This window comes from Gouania willdenowi, chromosome 22 (assembly GCF_900634775.1).
Source record: "Gouania willdenowi chromosome 22, fGouWil2.1, whole genome shotgun sequence".
NCBI lineage: Eukaryota > Metazoa > Chordata > Actinopteri > Blenniiformes > Gobiesocidae > Gouania > Gouania willdenowi.
Genome location: NC_041065.1, coordinates 17,098,647 through 17,108,603, shown reverse-complemented (window position 1 = coordinate 17,108,603; position 9,957 = coordinate 17,098,647). Strand labels below are relative to the sequence as shown.

Here is a 9,957-nt window from a genome sequence, read left to right as displayed (position 1 = left end):
TACTGTATTATATTATTTTGCACAATCCTTTCTTTGCTCCGTTTTGAATCCGAAACCGAAATTCAACATCCCTTACCTGTGTCTTAGCTCTTAGCAATTTTTTTGTCATTATAGACTAGTGACAAGTGTATGGACTTTGTCTTGTGTTATTGGAGCTTTTTCTGGTGTTTTATTTATTTATTTATTTTTTCTGGTATTTTAGAGACTCTAACATGAATGCACATATCACTCTGTAGTTACTGTCCTGAACAGTGGCTGCTGCAGTTGGCTCTTACCCGCCACAAGCATACGCAGAGGGGGCTGTGATCTCAGCTACGGATGTCCTAATCAGGTTTTTTTGCCTCCAAGTCAGAGTCCTTTGATTCTGAGCATTGGGCGATACCTGATCCGATACTTCTATAATAGATTAAAAAGATAAAGAAGAGCAAAAAAAACAGACCCAGAATGTCCCTTTTTTATTTTATTCACCTTATTTTAACATTCAACCCTACACACATCAATTCTGTGACATAGCTTGACCAATCAAGCAATAGAATAAACACATTTTTCACTTTGGACTTTAGTGCAAGATTAAATAATAATAAATAAAAATGTCTACTATAAAAATGAATAGTGCCTCATCTTAGAATACCCAACAGGCATGTTAACAACTATGCTTTTATGAACTGCACTTTTAATGCTTACTCTCCTCATTAAGTTTTACAGATTGAAATGTATGTTTTTCTTGATGAAAAGTATGACAACTCAATTTTGTTGGCAGTGCAGGTGCAGAGCACGTAAAGTATTAGCTGCCTACTAAATAAAGTGTGTGAGGTCTGCAGATAGAGGTTGATTTAGAGCACACCTGCTCGTCCTGCTGTAGGTGCTTGATATCCATATTTAGGTCCTTTTAGATGTCTTAAAGACGAGAATAGGCCAGCGGAGAGTGTTTCCAGTTGTCTACAATCTTCCTCGCGTTGGCCAGGGTGTCAGTCAAGCTGCACTGGGAAAGAAGGGAAACCACGTGATCGGGCCCGATTTCCGATCAAGTGATTGGATTGGGACATCCTTAATCTCAGCTACCTGCCACTCTGAGCGGACTGATAACCATCACTCTGCATCCAGTACTAGTGTGTGTACGGTGTGGACCTCTGCCGTCACGGAGGTCCACGAGGATACAAGTCAAAGCGATCCGTTCCTCCTCAGTGTTTGTGGCTTTAAACTGTTGCTGCTCCACCTCGGTCTGCCTTTTTCCGCTTGATTTGCTGTGTAACTGTTGTGTCTAATGCTGTTATGGAGACTTCTGCTGGGACGTCCGTTATTTCACTTTTACTACCGAGGGTACCTGAACGCGTCTGACTTCAGATGAGCAGCCAATAGTAATGCCAACAACAGCTCATGGAGCACACGTGTTTGTAGAAAGATCTCTGATTGGCTGACATCCAGATTCTAGGAGCGTCACACTCCTGGATTTTTAAACGTTATTTTACAGGGCCAGGAGAAGGAGACTATATTCACTGTCCACTCAGAACACTTTGATTACAATATGTTCAAAGATGATTGTGGATTTTTGACTAAATGATGTAAAAAAAAAAAGTTTCATATTGCAGCTTTAAGTAGAGATTAAATGACATATTTATAATAAAGGTAAGATTCAGAGGAACAAGCACACACGCAAAAAAAAAAAAAAGCAGTTAGAAATCAATTTGAATAGCTGGGTTTCAGTCACATGATTTTGACACGCGAAAGGGGCGTGATTTCAGGTGGAGGGCAGGAAGTAAATGGAGTATACGCCTATGAATTAAAAGGTTGGAGAGAGTGAGAGAGTCCATATTGTACAGATTTAGATCCAGTTTCAAGACAAAGTTACCAAAAATTAATTTACAAATATGTTGGGCTTGACCCAAATCTCATGATATGGCCCGCCACAGATAGATTTTGTATGGGAAACAATGATTGTTATACTAAGCTAGCATGCCTTTTAAACTGCTGTCACAGTCAATGTGCAAAGGTCTCAATTGCTGTCAGAAAATGTAAACATCCAAATATTGTTGTAACAGAACATGTTCATATCTTAAATCTGGGCTTTGTATAATGTTCTAATTTGATTTAGTTCATGCACAGATAGGTATGTGTTTTGTTTTGTTTTAGAAGAATATCATTATGATGACATGATTTGGTTTGTATTTTAGACTGACATGAATTATCAGTCTCAGGTTTTGCATTCTATTTGCAGAGTGGAATTTTTTGCATTCATGTAATTGTTTATATTTTATTTTATCTTCACTTGAGTTGAGATGTTTATACCCAGAGTATATGTATCTAGTATCATATAAGCAACATTAAATATATACTGAGAGATCTCACTAAAATATGCTTAAATATGTCCTCAACAAAAAAGTCTACCATCGATAAGGAAAAGACTTATATCTTTGTAGAAAAAAAGTTGTCCTTCAAACATAAAACACAAACTAATGTGAAACAACACAGCAGGGACAGACTTTATGAACATCAGTGATTAGAGATTTGTTGATGAAAACCTGCAGAGTCACAGCTTGTAACAGAGGAAGTTCTTCTTCTCTCCACAATCGGCCATCTCCAAGTGAGCTGACGTCTTGGATATGACTCCACAGTTCTTCCCAGGCGGAGGACACTGTGGGAGGTCGGGATAGCTCATAGATATTCTGTTTATCCAAAACCAGGTTCTCCCTAGGAACCTCAGGCCCACCCACACCTACAAGAAGCAAAGCATCCTGATGAGAACATCTTGCATTGTTTAGGCTGTTCCCAGCAGAAGAGATCTTACCTGCTCGGTGTCGGCCTGTGAAGCCCTGGCCCTCAGGAAGGCGTCATCTATTCCGGCTTCAACACTGACCAGTTCATACCTGCTTTGGTCTTCAGGTGACAGGACCAGCTCTCTGCAGTGCGTCATGGCTTCCTCCCAAGTCTTTTTCTCCATGATAAGAATCACATTGTCCGTCATGCAGACGGAGGGAAAATGGTCACTGCAGGTACGGGCAGCCACGGTTTTGGCTTTTGTTGTCATGGTAGTACATTTATCACTTTGGTTTGGCTCAGAGCCTGTGAGAAGGGTAGAGTAAAAAAGAAAACATGAAACAAAGTCGCTATGTTATCGTCATATGTTATTACTAGGGATGCACTGAAATGAAAATTTGTGGTCGAAGCCGAATAAAATATAAACGCTTGCCCGAATATCAAATGCTGTTGTTTGGTTTTTCACTAATTGTTTTTTAAAGAAATTAAATGTTTATTGGAATATTCTAATTTTTTTTAAATATTCCAGTAGCCTTTGCTTTTCAAAAAAAAAATCACTTTTTAAAGGTTTTGATACAGTGATATACATCCCTTTAGCCTCATTCAGAGGGGCAAAGTTGAAAAGTTGTTTTTCCACATTTTGTAAAAAGTCAGGTCCGAACAGGCGAGTTGGATTTTGCCCACGTTGGCAGGTGACACCTAACATTCCTCCTAGAATGTGAGCTCCTCCCTCTCCAACAATCTAACAGCTAAAACAAACACTGCAATTGAATATAGAATATATATTATACTTTATTGCCATATATGTATATGCAAACTGCACTACTGGATACCCAAACTGCACTACTTTTTCTGCTGCCGATCATGTTGGGAGTCTTTAGCTGTTAGCACTCCGTGCTAATGCTACACCAGCCTATGCAGCGAGACCCGACATCATTTGTGAACTGAGGAGGAAACGATGGGGATGTTTACGGATTTGTGTCTCACTACGGTAATAAATAAATAAAGTGTAAGTTTTATTTATGAGCTTACATGGGATGGCTCCACCACCTCTTAATAATTACATTAAATACAGAAAGACTGCCTCAAGGACCACTAGGGCCATAAGCAGGTCTGACTGTCAGGTGCCTGTGAATAAAACTACCTTTGGTCAAAACGTCCTGTCCTACAAAGGCAGCGTTCAGTGGAACAGTTTACCAACCACAGTGAGGGAAGCCCCCAGCTTAACACTTTTAAAAGTCATTTAAAGGAGTGGCTCAGATCAACTCAGGCTACGTGCAATGCACTGTTGCAATTTAAATAAAAAAATCTTAGAGAAAGAAGCACCTTAGGGCTATGTGCAAAACACTATAGCACTTTAAATAAAAAAATAAAAAAATAGAGAAAGAAGCACCTTAGGGCTGTGTGCAATACACTGTAGCACTTTAAATAAACAAAAATTTAGAGACAAAGCACATTAGGGCTATGTGCAATGCACTATAGCACTTTTATTATTATTATTTTTATTTTTATTAAAAGGCAATTCAGGGCTATTTGCAATGCACAGTGGCACTTTAAATAAATTATTATGATAATGTAAATTTATTATTGCACTCCTGTGATTGACCAACCCTGAGTATGTGGAAGTGAACTGCTTTTTTTTCCCCTGTCCATTTCTTCGCCCTCCAGCATCCTGTCTATTCTCTTGTGTGTAGTTGTACTGGTCCCAGTGTTCCATTTACATGAAAAGTTACTGTATTTTATGATCCCTATGTCCTTTGTCCTGTATGTAATCCTTTTGTATATTGTTTTGTGTCTCGTCATGTCTCATTGTTAAGTGTAACATTTTATTACATCAGCCTGTCTAGGGACAACAGATGGAAATTAGTCGTTGGCTACAATCTGGCATATTTACATTTTTTTTAATGTTCATTCATATGTACTGTCCCTACTTAAATAAAGAAAGAAATAAATAAAACAACAGTCTCGGTTGTGGAATTGGACGGCTTCCAACCTTTACTCGGTAACGGACGACGGGGAGCGGTACGGGGAAAGGAAGAGCTGCTGCTGCTCCTACTGCTCACTTTACTGACTTGGGAGCAAGTGGCCTTATACATGTGACTCTACTGGAGAACTACTTTTCTAGCATGTTCATCTTTTATGCTGGGGTGCTATGTTAGGAGCAGACGTTGAACCCTAGTAGTGGCGGGCTGTATACAGTGTCTTAGAGACCCACAGTACACTTATACTGTATACTACGCTACAATTGGCTTGGCCTACAATATTAAATAACTCCTGGCAACAATGCCATTACAGAAGGCGACCTAGTCTGGCATGACAGTGGCATAACCGGCCACATATAGGTTCATAGGCGGTGCTTGAACAGAACATCATCATGCAAGTGGTCTTTTTATTCAAGTCCGTGTTGCAGGAGAAAATCCTAAGCAGGGAAGTCCTGACGGAGTCAAACAGTCCACGTGGAGAACGCATGAATGAGTAAATGAGCCGGTGGATGAGTCAAAGACTCAGTGTTTTTTTTTTTTCTTCTTTTCGTTGAGGCTGCTAAAGAATCCGGGGTCAGTATTTGTGGATCTTCTTGAGTGATCTGAAGTTGCAGTCAAAGTTGGAGTGAGGACAAGGAGGCAGCATTTCAAGTGAGAGGATAGGGACAAGGGTTGTCTTGATGAATGCTTAGCATCAAATGCTCGATGAGAAGAAAAATTAAACAAACAAAAAACCCTACTCGATGGCAGCACTTGCTGCCAAGCAAACTTTGAAGCACTTTGTTGCACTTACTTAAAGGGGTTTTCCTTGCTTGTGTTGTACTCACTTTGGACAAAAGCATCAGCTTAATTAAATTGTAGAATTGTAAAAGAGTATAAGTTTCCAGTAAGAACAAAAAAAAATTACGTCTAAAAAGTCGGTAAACAAGTCGCTAATATTTCAACATCATAAATAGAAATACAATCCACCTATGTATTCTCTAAATGCCAGCACAATATTTTTTTTCATTAAAATAGTTAAGTATCTGTATTTACCATTTACTGTCTGAATCCAGAATGAGAATTCATAATTGACAAATTTCTTGAGATCATCGGAGCTTAACAATGTTGCCAGAGTCATGTCGTGTTTTTGGCAGTATTCCTCAGCCCCTTTCAGAGTCTTTGACTCATCAACAAATACGAATTGTATGTATTTGCGACAGACGAAGAAGAAGTAAACTTCACAGGGAAAGCCGTATAACCTTTGAAGAGAGAAAGGAAGGAAATAATCACCCAGTGCTACATTGATATCATTCTGTAGTAGCTAACATGTTTGATACAGAACACAAATTGGCCTTTGGGGATTCTGATTAGAGTGTCTGCCGAATCTGTCAAAGTGATAAAAACACGTGTGAATTTACTCTTTGGTGCTGTAAAAGATGGAGGCACATGAGTCAGTTGGCTGTGGTTCGCCTTTTGCCCATGTGTAGATGGGTATTGAAGTTGAACGCCACATCCAGATTTCAGTATCACTGTCTTTGGTCAGACCGATCCATGCGTAGTAATTTTCAAGGTTTATCATTTTCTTGTCATCTGTTGTTTGGACGATCCCCAGGTCAGAGTTGAAACTGTTGGGACGGAAAGTTTAACATCTGTTAGTGTGTCTTTACAGCAGTGGTTGTCTGATGTACCTTTTTATAATATCACACGGCCCCCCATGTATTAGTTACATGCTGTTTAAGTGTGTCAGCAGGCTCTCCTGATCTCGCTCCTGTGTCGAGATAATTTCTTCTGAAAGGGTCTTTAAAATTTTAATCTTTGTGCCTAGTTGACTAAAATCCCAAATAAGAAGCATTAAATTTGGTGATTAATGGCATGTTTATTCATATTCACATGTCAAGGGGGACTTACTAGGGCATGCAAAAGTGGTGGAATTGCACTATTTAAATAAAGGCTTTGTGAGTTATGGTGTTCAACATGGAGGATGATGGAGTGCTGAGTGGCCACAATCACAAAAAAAATGTGTGAGGTGAAAAAGGAAAATAAACATTGTTGATTAATATAAGCACAGGAGAAACCCCATAAGGATGGCTCTGTGGTAAAGTCCATTAAAGCTGGACAAACAGAAGAAAAATAAATAGATCATAAGAAATGTTTATTATACTTTTTAAAAAATTTCTTTCAATTCAACTTTATTTATAACTATAACAATTGATTCCAAAAAATAAACACACATAATAACACACAAACACATTGATGTTTGCATTTCCTCCTGATATTTTGCATGTCCTGGCGTAGACGCCCAGATGACTATGGGCGACCGTGGCTCAGGTGGCAGTGGGTCGTCTTCTGATCGAGAGGTTGGGGGTTCGATCCCAGTACCTGACTATGTGTCGAAGTGTCCTTGGGCAAGACACTGAACCCTAAGTTGCTCCCAGTGGTCGACTAGCGCCTTGCATGGCAGTTCTGTCCCCCTGGTGTGTGAATGTGAGAGTGATTGGGTGAATGAGCTGAATGAGACTGCTTCAGTCTGCTTCAGTGTGGTGATAAAGCGCTATATAAAATCAAGTCCAAGTCCAAGTCCATGACACATTCAAAAATGTGCTAAGATTGAATAAAATGCATTAAGTAGATCAATGGTGTTAAGCTGCAAGTTTGACAGACACATCCTCAGTGCGCCCAATTAGAAAATAAGCTTAGGTTCTGATGCACACGCATACTGGGCCTCTTAAATATTTTTCACCTGTTGTCTTGTGTGCAGCAAATCTTAGTAAACCTCATGCAACAGGTGAACAAACCTTTCTCTGCATTTTCAATTTAGTGTTTAGAATGTTTTCACAAGACAAAATAAGACTTGAATTTACCTTTGTAACTTGTATTTTGTATTCAGGTAGAAAAGGAAGGTCAATTAGAAAACCAAATACTGTCTTTTTTTTAATTTATCTTAATTAACTCATGAAATACTGATTTACTTTTTATACCTCATGCACTTTTATACTGATTAACTTTTTATACCAATGCACTTTTATTCTGATGAACCTTTTATTCTGACAGACTTTTACCATAGCGTATGTTGTTTTTATAATTGTGTCTGTCCTGGCTTGAATCTTTTGTGTACTTGTTTGTTGTGTTAAAAGTTAGAGTCCTTGAACGCTTCATCCTGGAGACTTCTGTCCGTTTCAGGGCAGTGGTGGACACAGAAGTGCATGCGTGCGTGCGTGCGTGCGTGCGCGTGTGTGCGTGTGTGCGTGCGCCCTGCCTCCGATGTGCACCTGTGAATATGGACTGTAAACAACAGCAGGTTTTGCGATGCCACAGTCAGGAAATATGTAGTGTTATGGAAATTCTTCAACTCCTCCATATCCTCACAGTGACAAGGCTGCATTTAGGTCCTGAAATATGGTATCGTTTGATTTGAATCTGTATCAGGCAGAACCAAAGTAATTTGGTTGGCACCTAAAAAAACAACTGAATTCATATGATCAGATCGGTGCTTGGTGATCTTTTTTTTTTTTTAAACTCACTCATTGGTGATCGGCCCAAAAATCCTGATCAATATAGCAATATAGTGCTATTGACTAAATTGTGATGTTAAAAAGTGACTTTAATATATATATTTTTAATATATCTTATAATACTTGGTAATAACACATGTATATTGATATTGTGATTCACTGCCACAAAAACATAATCTGTGCTCCTTTTTTTATTTTTACATGCTGCTTCTTTGTGCACCCTCGCGTCTCCCCTTGCCACATACAGGGCCTCAGATTTTCGGCAATCACGAAAAACAGACAAAAACTAGATTCCTCTGAGTCAGATTAACCTCTTCGAGTCATAATAACCCCTGGATCTAAATATACAGAAGGATAATATTAAAGTACACAGGAAACAATAGCTCGAATGTTGTATGTTATTGCAACAACAAACCATCAGTAGGGTAAAACGGTCTCATGACGGTCAATATTAAGGATGGTATACACATTTCCTATTGTTTTAGAAGAATATTATACATTTCCACCATGTTTTTCTGATGATTAAAGGGTGATTAAATGTTTAGCAATTATTTAAATCTCATGCAACAAAATCTTGCAAAATTGCTCGGCATTGATTGATCTGGAATGATTAGACATGATTTGAGTGTACCATTTTGATTTTGGAAGCATGAAAAATACTATTTACAAGATTCAACATAACTAATACCATAATTAATATCAAGCATTTGCCAAGATTTTAAGGATGTTTAGTTTTTAGGAATAGCCAATTAAATAGAACTGGGAATATCTTGAAACGGCTTCTGGGAAAATCAGAGAAAAATTGAAGGCCCTACACACAGTGGTTGGGATCTCTGTGCTAAACCATCAAAGCAGACCTAGCTGGAAGTGGAAGATGTGGAGGACATCTATCTGCTAGGAGTCATGATCTTTGGCCTGCTAATGATGGGGGTATGTGTCTGTGCATTTGCCTTCCGGATGGATCGTAAGCAGAGGCGACTCTCAGAGGATATGAAGGTTCTCAGAGAGAAGAAGAACTTCACGTTTGGAGAGTTGGAGGAACGTAAACAATGACTGGAAAAGAAAGCTCGTGGAAATACGGGGGAAAAAGACTGTGAAGAGGAGTAACAGCAGGAACAATGACTGCAGACGAGAACACATCACAAAAAAAAAAAAAAAAAAGAAAAAAAAAAAGGGAAGAAACGAGGTTGGATGTAAAATTATCTGTGTTCAAATTAGGGGACGGATCTAGATAAGCATAATGCTTTTTTCCGTCGCCCTTTCCGGCATGAAAAAGGACAAAAAAAAAAAAAAAAAACAATGATGTGATTTTGCTCTGAATGTCAAATGAATTTCTGTGAATGCAACCATGTCGGAAATGAACTGAATAAATAAAATAAAATAAAATACCTTTTGCAGCTCTGCCTTGCTTCCTCCCAGGTGTAATGGAATGGCATGTGTGTGTAAGTCTTCCTCACCACAGATCCCAGTCCAAACATGGAACTGGTGCTGATGATGAGGATGAGGAGGGGGAGTCCAGGTGGGCTGTTCTTCATTGTCTTGATTTTGCTGCACAGAGAGCATCAAATCAAAGGTCTCGAAGGTCTCCCCACACGTTGGTGATGGTGATGCGTGCAGATGCGGACGGCTTTCTGTCTGCAGTGACGAGAGCTGCTGCTTTTCCCAACTTTGACTGTCGGAGCAAAGATTTGACTTGGAGAAACCTTAAACCAACTTTGTTCATCCTG

The 9,957-nt window shown here is 39.1% G+C and overlaps 1 protein-coding gene across 1 annotated transcript; it reads right to left on the bottom strand.

Annotated features, from left to right (window-relative positions):
• Positions 1 to 1,735: 1,735 nt before the first annotated feature.
• Positions 1,736 to 9,879, bottom strand: LOC114456599 (uncharacterized). The gene is made up of 5 exons (XM_028438478.1): positions 9,620 to 9,879; positions 6,137 to 6,343; positions 5,772 to 5,977; positions 2,786 to 3,060; positions 1,736 to 2,713 (listed from the first exon to the last, which is right to left on the bottom strand). The coding sequence occupies exons 1-5, from the start codon at positions 9,763 to 9,765 to the stop codon at positions 2,528 to 2,530; spliced, it is 1,020 nt and encodes a 339-aa protein (XP_028294279.1). The 5' UTR covers positions 9,766 to 9,879; the 3' UTR covers positions 1,736 to 2,527.
• Positions 9,880 to 9,957: the final 78 nt, after the last annotated feature.